The 14,558-nt window shown below is 50.0% G+C and overlaps 1 protein-coding gene across 1 annotated transcript in view; it reads right to left on the reverse strand.

The window, feature by feature from the left end:
- The window catches only part of sli (slit guidance ligand), a 379,301-nt gene that overhangs the window by 287,584 nt on the left and 77,159 nt on the right, over positions 1-14,558 (reverse strand). Inside the window, exon 2 of the mRNA XM_065440604.1 lies at positions 1,396-1,467. Within this exon, the coding sequence (XP_065296676.1) occupies positions 1,396-1,467 (72 nt within the window). The remainder of the gene's footprint in view (positions 1-1,395; positions 1,468-14,558) is intronic.

The following is a 14,558-nucleotide window of genomic DNA, read 5'->3' on the forward strand; positions in this document are numbered from 1 at the left end:
CAACGAACTTCGGGGGCGTCGCAGCGATGCCCTCTGGAATTCCCTGGCCTTTGACACAATGCCCTCGGAAGGTTGTAATTGCGCGTGAGGCCCCCACAGAAGCATTGCAAAACTGCAGCGCTTACTTTTGCACTCACGCACAACAACCTAGAGGGGCGACAGAATGGTAGAAGAGACGGCGAATGCATAAAGCCAACGCCTTGTCGAAACGGGTGAATAGCGACCTTTCGCTCGTGGCAGCTTGCATAAATGGGATGATTGCGGGAGGAGGGAAAGGCGCCGTCTGAGAACGTGCTTCGTTTGGAGACTCTTCAATAAAAAAAGAAGAAAAAAAACTGCTACTAGACACGGCGACAGTTGCGAACAAACTAAATATAATAATAATAATAATAATAATAATAATAATAATAATAATAATAATAATAATAATAATAATAATAATATAGATAACAATTCAACGTATAGGGCACGTTCCTGCTATACCTGAAAAATAAACACCGTGCAAGTTTGCCCCTGCCGACAACTGACGCAAGATGTGCAGACGCGAAGCCGCATTAAAGCACAGCCGCGTCAAAACGACAATGCGCCAAGTGGTGGTACAGCATAATCAACACTTCAGCCACGATGTCCCTGCAACACTGGGACGCCGTACTGCGTGACGGAAGCTGGACGGCCAGCGGGCGTTGGTCCGTCGGGCACGCTGCTATTTCTCCTAAGGCTTCGGTAAAAAGAAAAGGCTAACGTTCTAGCGGGCTACGGACAATGGCACATCAACAACGCCTCGAGCAAACACGTCTCGCTGCGCGCTCTTTGTGGTGCACGTAAGGTAACATTTAACACCACATCCTCACTGTCGTGTGCCCTTGAAGTCAGTGCCAAATACCGCCAATGAACACAAACAGCACTGAAAGCTTAACTTACGTCGATTACCACAGTGCGTGGGATCTGGATAATGCTTAGAAATGTTTTTCTTTTTCTTTCTTCTTTTTCGGGGGGAGGGAGGGGGGGAGGCGCAGACGTTCCACTCCGGACCTGTACCGCCCCAGTTATATGTAAGCAGGACAGGAATAATGTAGCGATCCTATTCCGATTATTTTCACTGTTGCGTATTCTCCGAACGGCATCTGCCTACATTATCACCCGGATCGGGATGTCGTGCGCGGTGGATAAGAGCCGAGCAAGCTAAATCGGCTCGCCCCAAGTACGCGAAACCGCTGCACGTACTAAACAGAAACGAAATAGTGCCGATGACCCTGCTTGCTTACGCGAACGGACGCGTTTTAAAAGCATTTCTCAAAAGATTTTTCTCTGCTAGCATTTCCTTCTCTCTCGTTTATCACACGGTGAAGCATCGCAACAATGCCACACCAGATAGAGAGGAGTGTCATCACTTACAAGATTCGAAGCTTGTTCATTCCTCGGAAGTCATCCTTGCCGATCACGCTGATATTGTTCCCTTCCAGGTCCCTGCATGGGAAAAGAAAGGTCAGCCGTAGCAGCAGCAGTGGGAAAGTCGAAGGAAAAGGCAAAGAAATATTCGCTTTACAACAACAAAAAGAAAAGTGCAGGGACGATGATATTGTAATGCTCAGCTCCAGTGGCAAACTCAGAACATTTCCGGAACAAAACATTCCTTTTTGGTGCAAGTTTGTTCCAATGGAATATCAGGAGCCCATGCCGACCAGAGATGATCCTACGGACCCGTCCAGATTACTCCGCTGAAATCAATTGATTCGAGCGAAAGTTCGTGCGAATGATTGTTTCGTTTTGATGAAATAGGAATTGTTGGAAACTACTGGTGTGTCGTCTGTTTATCTACGAGCAATAAACTGATCTATGATCGTGTGACGTACGTCATTCTATCAGCTGTTCTGTGTAGCAAATGACACCAGTCTGTAGGCGCGCGCTTCGTGGTCCTACTTGCGTCAGATTAGTAAGCTGCCTTTTCGTCTTATTGAGAAAGTGGTGACTCGCACAACAGCCTCTCACATGCAGGCAGAAGAATAAAGAGCCGCCTTGCTTCCTACGAGTCTGATGTGCTCTGAGCGCTCTTGTGCGCGCAAAACATGCACTTATCTCATAAAGGCACAACACCTGTCAAATAAATGCAACGATAAACGAAGTTACCGCCTCTGTTCATTGTAGCGGAACTTGTAGCTGTGTGAACTTGTAAATGCGCACTACGAACGGGGGAAACAAAAAAAAACATCCTTTCGCAAACCTACTTGAAGGATGCTTTTGTAAATTCACTACATGAATGCGCCTTCTTTTTTTACTTTCCTGCGATGCTCTCTGCTGCACGCCGCTGGAAACGTTTTAGAACGGTGCCGGGGCTTTTGCCTCGTAATTTGTGTGCCTGCGCTCACGTTGAGTGTGCGTTTCCTGGATCGCAATTAATTATTAATGGACTCTCCAGGGCAGCACGCCGTACCTGGTAGGCATACGCCGCACTCGCCGACTAATGGAGGCCTGAGCCGCTAACTGGGCACCGAAAACTCGGCGATTTCAGCCATCGTGGAATCTGTCGCCACACATTTGTGGACTTGCAGTTCGCTTTTTTATTCCTTTTACCCACTCTCTAGACATTTAGTATATTCGATTCAAGAAGCCGTAGAACGCAGCTTTCCATGTCGGATAACCAATTCACCAAGCAGTTATTTGTTTACATCGGCGTGTACGGCCACAGCTCGTCCTTAGCTTCATATATGTAGAAACAGCGCATGGTTGATATGAAATAATGCCAAAATGCTGTGAACCACACATATCTGCACATATGTGCCACGTCGTTTCACCCTGAGACAAGTCAATATGAGCGGCCGGTCCTCTTCAACAACGGCGTCCATGAACCACACGGGCCGTTATTACTCGCTTTTCTTTAACTTCACAATTCTCACAGTTTAAGCGTTTTATAAGGTAGTGCTAGGGGAAACTGCTCCCACATAGGCACTCATTTATAGGGCGAGTAGTTCTGTAGCGAAGACGCGGATGCCATCGCTGACACCGTTGGCATAACTGGGCGAAATAGTTGTATACACTGCACCCTCACTTATTTCCCGTTTGACGAAGAGGTAAACAGTTGATCTAGAGAATTGAGAAATGTGTCAGCATAACAGCACGCACAAGCACGCCCATCAACGCAGTTGTATTTCAATCAGAAGACGCACCCCAGCGAACGCGACTAGCAGCCTTCGGGAACGGTGACGTACAGCCATGTTGGCACTGCGCCTTCTCGCCTCTCGTCGCTTATTGTGTGCGCAGCGTAAGAAGTGAACAGTGTCAAGGCCAGAAAAAAATTACAAAAGCAGCTTCTTCGACCTTTAGTTTGTGGGGATTTGGGAAATTCGACGGGCGCCATTGCGCGGGCGCATTTCACCTGTTTCTGCAATCCTTAAGCCTCACGGTCTCCTCGCTCCAAACCAGTTGTCGGCGGTGACGCTCCACTCGCGATGGTTCGCGGTGAGGGCGGAACTATGACGTCACGAAGCGGCTGCTGGTGGCTACTGTTGTGACGGTAGCGTGTCTCGTTCTCCTTGGGACTGCGCCAGGTACGTACATGCTTTCTCTCGTCCGCCGGCACCTTTGTAACTCGGACTTGAGTTGTAACTTGACTTGTAACTCGGACGGTGCCTTTGCCCGTGCGGGGCGCGCGTAGCTCGTGTTGATCCTGTCCCGACGCTAAGCCGAAGAACGGGTGCCTAGTGCTCGCGCGAGGTCGTACCATGCCGAGCCGCACTCAACGGAGGCCCAAGCCGAAGGAGATTGCCCGAGCTCTCGCGAGTTGGCCCATTGCTTATCGCGAGAGCAAGTAGCATAGCCACCGGGACTTTTCCTAGCGGCGTGTCCCAGCTTGAGCCTGTGCTCTAGCATCTACGTGCTACAGGCGCCCCTGACTGTATTTTCCGCCCTTCGGTTCCCCGCCGCCCCGGGACCGGGCGTTTGTGCAGTGTTGGGTGCCGTTGGAGACAATAAACGGTTTCCTTCATTTTAGGGCAATTTTGTGTTTGTGCGTGCGTCGCTCGGTAGCCCCTTGTGGCCTGAGCTCGCGCGCAGCGGCGCTAGAGGCTGACGGCTGACGCGGCCCTGTGGCTCGCTAAGCTCGAACCCGCGGTGGTCGGTACTCCTGTGAGATACGAGGACCCCACAAGTTCAGGGTTTGCAAGAACTCGACGGCTCTGCTATAAAGTCAACCTTCGCTGAACAGGGTCAACTTCAGCTCAAATTTTAAGCGTACGGCATTGGAGAGACGATGTTTGTGCATCTTTACCTTCTAACGCATGCTTAGACTCCCGGAACGACTAAATGCCCATGCAGGCGCAGCGGCTCGCTTAGCGGCCGGTCACACGGGGACCGATTGAACGGTGGTCGGCAGGCTCATTTTGTCGGCACGAAGGCGCGTCACACATATGACGACTCGCGATGGCCAGTTGCATTGCTGTCGCCTTATATACTGAATATACTTATACTTATATGCAGTTGCATTGCTATAAGTATATATAATATACTTATATGCAGTTGCATTGCTGTCGCCTATACTAAAACAGTGTCTCAACGACACGGCCAATTGTTTCAAGTTCTCGAGTTTTGCGCGCCAATTTCGACCACCTGAGGACCTTTAACGAGCACCCAATGCATGGTGCACGGGCATTGTTGCATTTCACCCCATCGACGGCCAACCGCTGGCGTTTGCCATTGAGTTTCCTACAATAATTACTAGGACGAACTCTGGCGCTAGTGTCTACAGGAGCTGCAATCGGGGCGGTTGTGCCCGCATGGGAATTATGGGAAGTACATGGACTTGCCTACGCTTCGTGAGCGGGCAAGTGAGCGCGTTGAGATGCTTGGTGCTTTTCGATTTGGCCACCAGGGCAGGCTGAACCACTCCAATAAGTAGTGATTGCGTATGTTCGCAGAGTCTTCTGCGCCGACGAAAGTAGTAATTGCTCTGGAATTTAGGACAACGAAGGGAGGTAAAGCGTAATAAACGAAATCACAAGAACGTCTGAATCCACAATCACGAATATCAGACAAATCCATGTACTTCCCACCATTCGCATGGTGGCTGAACGATCGCAGCGCCAGGGTTCCCTCTACCATATTATTGCAGGTAACTCTATGGCGTTATCGTCTTGTCGGTGTCGTATCGGCCTAAAATGCTACCGCGCCTAAAACGAACGTGACGTCAGGCATGTGCTGCCACCGCCAGCAAAAGAGGGCCGATGCTGCAAGAAGACTGCGTCGGTAACGTAATGTTCAATTAAGTGTCGCCACAGTGTGACGTAAGGGTTTTAGATCAATTTGCTTGCCATCAATGAAAGACATTTGCTACAGTGTTCACGGCGTACAGACCGAACGAAGGCACGCCGCTTTAAAGTGCAACTCCGGCAATTTTTGACTATGTCAAGGTAATGGAATATTTAGGTTACCGAGATCCCCCTGTCACGTGTCTGATATAGTAGAATTGTTCCGCAAATTCGAAAATAATGTTAAATAAGCAAAACAAAAAGCACGAGAACGAAACCTGACCAAGCAGCCGAGGGAGCCTCTTCGTGTGACGTGACGAGTGTCCACACACCGGGAAAGGCGCGCGAGGCATGCCGGTCTCGCCTGTTGGCAGCGAAGAGCGTACGCTCGGCTGAATCGTCACCGCGCCGGACCTTCGGGTGACAATGTCAGCTACACCAGCTCTTCGGATCTGTCAAATATTGACAGTTATGATTCTGACAAATTCAATAGCCCCGAATCGCCGTTCGCATCCGACCCGCCACCACGAGAGCCAGCGCCCATGCGCTACATATCGTGCTGCAACATGGAGACCAAGGGTTGCCCTAACCACTGATTTTATACGTGCTGCTTGCTATTTTAGGTGTTTTACCCCTTCTCGGGGAAGCGTTTCACATGCTCACTGTAAGATAGAACACCACTTTCCGCATTTGTATCCCGCAAGAACACGACTGACACTCCAAAGCAACGATCGGTGCATTTGTTTACATCGGCACGTACAGCGACTGCTCCTCGTTCGCTTGAAATATAATGCTAACCGCTCATCAGTGACATCAATTAATGTCGGAACATATCAAAACAGGAAGATTTTGTGCATGTAAGCACCCTTGCATCACTCTGAATCGCACTGATACGAGCGACCACACATCTTCGAAAAGCGAGCGCGAGACCGTAGTACGGGAGCGTTGTTGTGGCTCCCTACTTATCATTTTTTCGTATTATTTTCATGTCCACAATATGTTCCGTAAAGTGGACATAAATAAGGACTTTCCGCGCATGATCGTTCATTTAGAGAACGCCTAGTGTTCTCGCGGAAACGTCGATGCCAGTATGGACACCGTTGGCAGCGGAACGAGGCGGTTGTTTACGCTGCTGTATCGACGGGCCTGCGTTTGCTGCCAATTTGGGATACGAGGCAAGGAGTGCCTCTCAAAAGCTGAATAACGAGTCTGCATGACAATGCGTAAAAATGCACCCATGTTCGTTGTCGCATCTAATTTAGGGAAGTGCCGGAAAGTGCGGCGGGCAGCTTTCCGTCGAAAACATACACGGCAACGTAACCGGTGTCGATACTGCTCCGTGTCGTCGCTTCTAGCTCTTTGTGTGCACTGTACGAAATGAGAAATGGTTTATTTCCAATCCGTATGGTCAAAAATGAACTACAGGAGGAGTTTTCTTCATCCTGATGGCTTAATTAGCTTCATACCAGTTGCTCAGGTCCGCCAGTAGCAGACGCATGAACTACGCGACTGTGACATATAGACGTAACCTCGGCTGAACGCAACCGGCATCGGCTCAAACTGTGTGTGCGGATGGCGAGGGCTGAAGTTCGTGCAGCCTACGTCTTCAGGGAACGCAACTTCTCGCGACAGCAACTTCTCACGCCATGCACCAGCTCACGATCGTCGATTCTTCGCCGCTTTCGTCACTGTCGTCTGCATAATCCCGGCATGCTCTGCATGGAACACTCCTGACCTCATACACAATGTGGCTTGTAACTAAGGAGGAGGTAAGGTAGGGTGTCAGAGGCAATTAATTAAATTCATTTGTAAAATAACTGTGCAACTCTCAAACCTGCTTTTCTGAGGACATGACGGAAGTGTTCAGAGAAACGTACTCGGCGAATTTCATCGACATGCGTTGACATCGAAAAATCGCCGGAGTTGCCCTTTAAGCGTGGAGGTGCAGTGGTGCGGCAAGCACATTTTCGGCGCTGCACCGACACGGAACTATAGCGGCGTAGTTGCGACGCGCTACATACATGAGCACTACAGGAGCGTTTGTAGCAGTGCGCGTCTGCGCGCATCCCGAATCGCTCTAACCTCTCCGAGATCAGTCATGCGCGCGCGTGCCCTTACAAAATACTGAACGACCATTTCGTCAGGGCAGGGCGCATGCGCCGTACCCTGTTGCAGCTATATGAGATGAGCTGCCATTCCGTACCTACGCCGTATTTCTCCTCTTCTACAGCCTGCTGCTCTGCACGACCTCTGCGCAGGAGCTGCGTCAACTCCTCAGACTTCACTGCCTCCGCCTCACGGACTCATGCCCGTGGTCTGTTCGAGTGCTCCTGACCCGCCTCTCTGCCCCCGCTCTGCCGCCACCACGGGATGCATAGATGCCATTCCTCCAACTGCCCCACGAGGACTTGCATGACTGTATGCTCGCAGTCTGCTTCGGCACAGCGAATCACTCTGTGTATCCACGCGTCCACTAAACTCATTCCTCCATGTGGATCAGACCTTCCCGGCTGCTTAAAGCGTCGTGAGAAGGCTGCACTTATAAGGAACTGCGTAGTCGCCGCTTTGATACTGAAAACTTGGACGCCCCTTGCACAAGAGCTTGTCTCTTTCACCCCGCTCCAGCCCCGGCGGCCACAGTGGAGCACACACTGGGAAAATGCCTTCTGTCGACCCGAGTCCCCAATATGAGAAGCCTGGGCGAATAACCGAGACGATCACCTCACCTCCAACCACGGACGCACGGCCCCTTCATACCGGCCCGGTTTGAAATTCATTCAGGTGACTTTTTTTTTTTTCAATTTATGCGAGAAGGCGTGCTGGAACAACGTAAGAAAAAGACTGAAGCAATGAAGAATACCGATAAAACAACTGCAGACAAGCTAATCCTTGATCGACTCTGTTCCATTCGCGATACAAAGAGGCCCAAAACAGTCAGGCTTGCCGAGATTTTTCAGAATAGACTGTCACGGTGTTCGCGAGTGAAGTTGTGCGCCGGAAACAAACGACGCTCCACACGCGCTTCGTCATGTCGTATGAGACAGCGCTCAGCCGCTGGTGAGGCGAACTCTATACGCGCTGCCTCAAAGCACTGCAATTTCGAAAAGCAGACGACAACTGCCAACTGGGCGCGAGGAACGCCGGTACTTCCTTCTGCACCACTGCTTGCTCTGGCCTTTGACCTATTCGGACATATTTTGCCAGCGCATGTGTTCAGAGAACCTTCTCTAATATTTCTATTCCTTCTCGCTCCTGTGCAGGGTAAACGACCGGACACTCGTTTCCATTAACATTACTACTTATTGTCTCTGCTGGCTCCTTCTGGAGCGCGAGTGTGCAGACGGAGCCGTGGAAGACGGCTCTGTGGCAGAGAGCGCGGACCAATCTGATTCTGCCACTGGAATTCAGCGTAAGTAAACCGTAGTTGATTGAGCCACGTGACGTGCGCCTTGGCACCATCATCATCACTAGCCCTAATCTAATAGTAATGACAAAATCTACAAGCCGTGTTGTGAAATACATAGTAGCAGAACTCGATAAGAAAACATAATGCGAAATATTTATTTATTTATTTGATTATTTATTTATTTATTTATTTATTTATTTATTTATTTATTTATTTATTTATTTATTTATTTATTTATTTATTTATTTATTATACCTCAAAGGTGCCTAAACCGGGCATCACATGAGGGGTGGGCCCATATTCAAAAAATAGGCACTCTGACTCAAAAGAATTAAATTCTGGGGTTTTACGAGCCAAAACCACGAGTTGATTATGAGGCACGCCGTAATGAGCCACTCCGGATTAATTAGAAAATTTAATTTTGGTGTTTTACGTGTCAAACCACGATTTCATTATGAGGCACGCCGTAGTGGGGACTCCGGAAATTTGGAACGCCTGGGCTTCTTTAACCTGCACCTAAATCAAAGTACACGGGTGTTTTCGCCCCCATCGAAATGCGGCCGCCATGGCCGGGATTCGGTCCCACAACCACGCGTGCTTAGCAGCCCAACACCATAGCCACTAAGCAACCACGGCGGGTTCTGATTCATTTCGACCCCCTGAGGTTCTTTAACGTGTACCGAATGCACGGCACACGGGCGTTCTTGGCGTTTTTGCATTTCACCCCCACCAAAATGCGGCCGGGATTCAATCCCGCGCCCTCGGACTTTAGTAGCGCAACGCCGCTACGCCACCACGGCAGGTGCGCTGACCAAAGACAGCTGACAAAAGCCTGCACGGTGTCGTCCACGTTCCACCAGCCTTGCGACGTCTCCGTAACCTTGACGCGCTGCGCCGAGCTTAATTACCTCTGCATCGCCGAACCGAGCATCATAGGCTACAGCTCCAGCACAGACTCGTCCGTCTACAAGGCGGCAACGCCTCGCGTGTTCGAAACCGTGCACGCACGCTGGAATGACGCCACAGTGTGCAGGCATTCTCGTAACGAATACGTGAAGCCCGAGTTCATAGACGATCCGGTACTCGGACATCACGTGTTTCAGAAAGGCCAGCGGTACACGCAAGTTGCAGGCATCATGAAATTCCATGGCAGCGAAGTTTCTATTGGAGTCCACGCATGCAAGACCGTGGCTGCAATGGGACTGTTTGCGGAAGACTGTGATTACTCAGTCTTAACCGGAATTCACGAGATAACGTCGTAAAGTCGTAGCCGTAAGATAGATTATAAACAGTTGCACTAATACGTGATCTAAAAGGGCTGAAAACAACGCAAAGACGACCACAGACAGAAGAAGAAACACGCACCGCAAGCGCTGACTGACAACTGATGGCTTATTGCGGTGGAGCAATAAACCTTCCGTGCGTCGTCGTTTTTGCGCTGTTTTCAGCCCTTTTACACCATGCTTAACCAACTATCCCAACGCTGCGCATAATACAGCTTAGAGTTGGATGCACTGGCACGAATTCATAGCTGCACGAAAGACGGGACAGTAAAAAAGATAGAACGAGCTCAAGTTTTTTTCCACGCTTTATTTGTATTTCGTTTGTCGCGTAGTTGGTAGTATTGGTTCTTTTCCAAGCTGGTTTCGAACTGCCGTTACCGACGCTCAAGCCGCGGCGGCTAAGCGCATGCATGCATCACCTTTTCGCCCGCGCAGTTTCTCACACGAGGCGGCTTTGTCCGAGAGATCCGCCAAGAATCACAGCCGCTGTCAGCGATAGTTCCGCCTCCAGATGAACCGCCGCCTTTCACAACGAACACACCGCGACAGACTGAAGCGCTGTTCACAGACAATGCCTTGCAGCCCCAGCAACGATTCGCGAGAATGGTTGGCAGCGAACGACCGAACCGGCGCCTTGCGACACTGCGCGCAGGGTGTGCACGCGGCGTGTGTCAGCCACTCGGCATTCCTCGGCGCCTGAATGGCGGTTGCTGTGCAACGCGCGTCCGGGCAGACCCAGTCGAGGGCGTTCACCTACGACGTGACGGAGAACGCAGGGCGAAACAGTGACCGTTCCTGCTTCAAGATGGGAGCACTGCTAGCACACTCTGCGCCGATCACCGCCAAAAAGGGCGTCCTGTTTGTTTTTATGTTTCTTTATTTATCGTTGAGTTATTTATTTATTTACTTGGGGTGGGGGGCAAGATTCGCATGTTGCGTTAGTTCACGAAAAACTGCACGAACTTTGTCCGATTAACTTATGACAGGTGTGAAGGAACATACCTCAAGAGCTGCACATGCACCTAGCCGGTATTCCTCGCTTCTCACGAAACTTAAAGGGAGCGACAACCAATTCTCGTTATACCCACTTTTTTCCTGCAAGGGAAAGTTTATCGATCAGAGTGTGTAATCAAAGTGGTCAGAGTGTGTGGTAATGTGGAAATTATCATAGAACACTTTTTATCAGAATTTTTCCTTCTGTAGTGATAATGTAGTCGTTCACTGGAAGCATGCTGGAAACAGTGATAGGTGAGTGCGATAGCGATTATACGTCGGCATTAGTGAGAAGCAGATGACAAGTGCAGCCGTAGCTGTGAGAAAGCATTACTTTCTTTATGAAGCCGATGTTGCTGCGATTCATGTTTTCCAAAGTGTTAAATTATTTCTACAACAATAACTACGTGTTTTCGTGGTTCCCTGTCCAACTGCTGCGGTCACTGACCAGTCATGAGCGTTTATTTTTCTTTTTTAGCCAAGGCAAGTTAGGTCCGTTCTTTTTTTGTTCTTTATGAATGTCGAGATAGAGCGCCTTCATGTGGATATTTGATTCTCGGTCGTATACGACGATGGATGTGTTGTAATTTTTCTCCAGTTTTTTAATTATTTTATTTCTCTTGTCTTGGGGGGGGCATATTCCACATTTTCTTGTATGCGTCATTCTTTACTTTCGCACGTTTCGCCTTGTTTCTTCATAAGTACTTTTGTTTGCTTCCTGCTCTCCTCCTGTAACAGAGGTTTCCTTTCTTTCATTTTTCCTTTTTTTCTTTGCGCATACGTGATGCCTGTGTCCGCCTTGAATTTCAATTCGTCTGCATCGTCACAGCACGTGCGCGCCAATAGGCTGACCATCAAACGGAAGAAATCTGTTACGCACCAAGCCGACATTTACTGTGCCGCAGATGAAAACGTGAAATGGGAGCGCCATGCGCCTCGTAGCTGTAGCACACAAATAGCAAGCTCCGCGGTAGTAGCATATATGCCAAATTTCATTTATACCTGCTTGCGCATACTGTAAATTGCAGAACTGAACATCGCTGATTGGCTTTACTGATGACGCACATGTGTTGTTTTAATAATGCTGCGAACTAAGCACAATTAAGGCAGAGCTGCCTGCTAAGAATGATATGGCACACGGCGCTCGACGATGGGTTCGACTGCCAGTCAAATATAACAATATAATTTTTTAAACAAATACGACCACATTAAAAGCCCACATAGCGTTTCCTTGAATGTTTCCAGGATCGTTTCCTTGAGGCGCTCATACGGGTTTTCACGCAAAGGCTGGGCGAGGACGTCGGTGAGGCCGTTGACTACTTCGGGTGATAGTGACGAGATCACTTTGTAGTACAGCGTCGTCGGCGAAGTGATCCGGTACAGGGGGAATTGCGCTTCGGCCTGTAGAAACCACAGCTGGGGATTGTGCGTCCAAAAGGGTGGTAGCTGAAATCGCGCCTCGGCGACATCGGGGAGGCGAGGGCTTGGCGCAGCGAGGGCCTGATGATGTGCATCGTAGTTGCCAGGTTCGGTCATGTTGCACTCCTATGTCACCACGGTGGAGAGCTAAAGAAAGAACAACCGACGCATAAGCTGAATAGCTGATCACTGGAGCCTACGCCCCACTACATTATTTCCTTCGTTGTTCTAGCTGTGGCCACCACCTGACATCGTCGCAGATGTGGGCGCTACAGACGTAATAAAAAGTTTGCAGATATAATCATATCTAGCAAATACGGGTCAAACAGGCGGCTCACATACCATATATATATAGTACTCTCCTTATATGTTACGGCGTGGTCCGCATGAAGAGTTGGTATTAGAAATGACAAAGGCCATACACCACCTGACTGAGAAAGGACGCGAAATAATTTTTCATTGGCTACCAAGTCACTGTGATATCATCGGCAATGAACGTGCCGATCAAGCTGCTCGTTCAGCTCATCTAGAAGACAACAACCTATGGATCCTGCTGTCTATAGGAGAGATGCTGCTAGGAAACATGCTGCACCTACTTGCACGCCATTGCACTACATGCAGAGTGAAATGAACCACATTTTATGCACGCCCGTTTATAGCCCCTGGATCCAACCTTAAGCCTCCCACTTCCACCAAGACTTCCGCGAAGAGGCACGACCCTTTTATGTCGGCTATGATTGGGCGTCGCGTTTACCAATGCCCATGCGTTCCGCATAAGGATGGCCGACACCGCAGCATGTGGCGATTGCGGAGACGCTTCCCCCACCCGTACAGCGCTGTGGAGGTGCCCTCGCACGAGAGGGAGTAACGGCGCTGTACTTCTCTCTTCCCATTTTCTATTAAAATCACTCACACGCAAGCGATTCGTCCTGCTCTTTGCCAGTGCCCGCAGTACAGTGTGCAGACACAATCGCTATCCGTCGTGCTGAACCAGTTGGACGACCAGAATTTGTCGGAAGGAAGAATCCTGAAACATCGACACGACTTAAAGCGCTACTGCGCTTCTTGACATCGACCGGCCTGTGCGAACGCCTGTGATTGGAACGCCTTCTCTGGTACTTGTTCCTGATTTTTGTCTTGTTTTTCGCTTTCTTGATTTGCCCTCTTTCTAACACCTACGTCCCCCAATCCAGCGCTTGGTAGCAAACCGGAAACTCGCCTCTGCTTAACCCCCCTGCCTTTCCATCTCTTTCCACATATGTGCATGTAAAAAATTGGGCAGATATGTCCAAATTGAGCAAATAGTCCCGCACATGCCATATATGGGTATACCTGCCCAATTTTTAGTATGTCCGGATTTTTCCAGACTGGTATGACATTTTCGTAAAGGACGGCACGGAGTGCGAGACTGCGGTTGCACAGCCCAGAGCCGGCCTCTAACGCGGCAGCCGAGGAAGCACGACTCGAGTCAAGGCCCCGCCGTGAATTGGGACAAATGGAAGAATCCGACTCCCTTTCTCGCGTCGCACTACGAGGGGAGAACGCACGGCGGGCATCCTTTGTGTGCAGCGACGGCGGCCACAAAAGGAGCGGCCCCTCCTCCCCCCCCCCCCCCCCCAACAAATTCCGCTTCCTGCAATCGCTGCGGCGATCAGCAGTAGCACTGGCGTGCAGTTGGTCCCAACCCGACGTGGGAAACCCTTCACGCTGTATGCGCGAGCCTCGATGTCGGAGAAAGCCCAAGAGACATTAGAGTGTTTTAGGCGCTCTTACGCTCCGCTCAGCAGCCGAGCGCGAATGCGCATGCGCCCTCCGCTTAGCCGCAAGCCGGCTAGCGGAGCGACAAACACGGTCCGCCTGAGCGGAGCGTGCTGCACAGGGCGTTGGCTAGCGTTGGCTAGCGTTGGCGTCAAAAAGGATTGGATTGGACGCAAAAGCAAGCTCGTTGGCTATCACGTGGCGTTCCCCAAGGCGGCGCTTTATTTTCCACTGCATAAGATGGACCGGTAACGCATTACAAGCGCGCGTCTAGATACTGCGTGGACAAATAAGTTATATAAATATTTGTTTTACTTTATAAAAGTGATCAATGGGTGTTTTTATTTTCTTCAATTACCCTGAATGTGGCCAGAGGGCGCTGCAACTACGAAAGGTCCACTCCGCTACGCTACCATAGGTACGCTAAACGTAAACGTGAAAATCGCCCGCCGCTGCGCT

Source organism: Dermacentor albipictus, chromosome 1, assembly GCF_038994185.2.
Source record: "Dermacentor albipictus isolate Rhodes 1998 colony chromosome 1, USDA_Dalb.pri_finalv2, whole genome shotgun sequence".
NCBI classification, from domain to species: Eukaryota; Metazoa; Arthropoda; class Arachnida; order Ixodida; family Ixodidae; genus Dermacentor; species Dermacentor albipictus.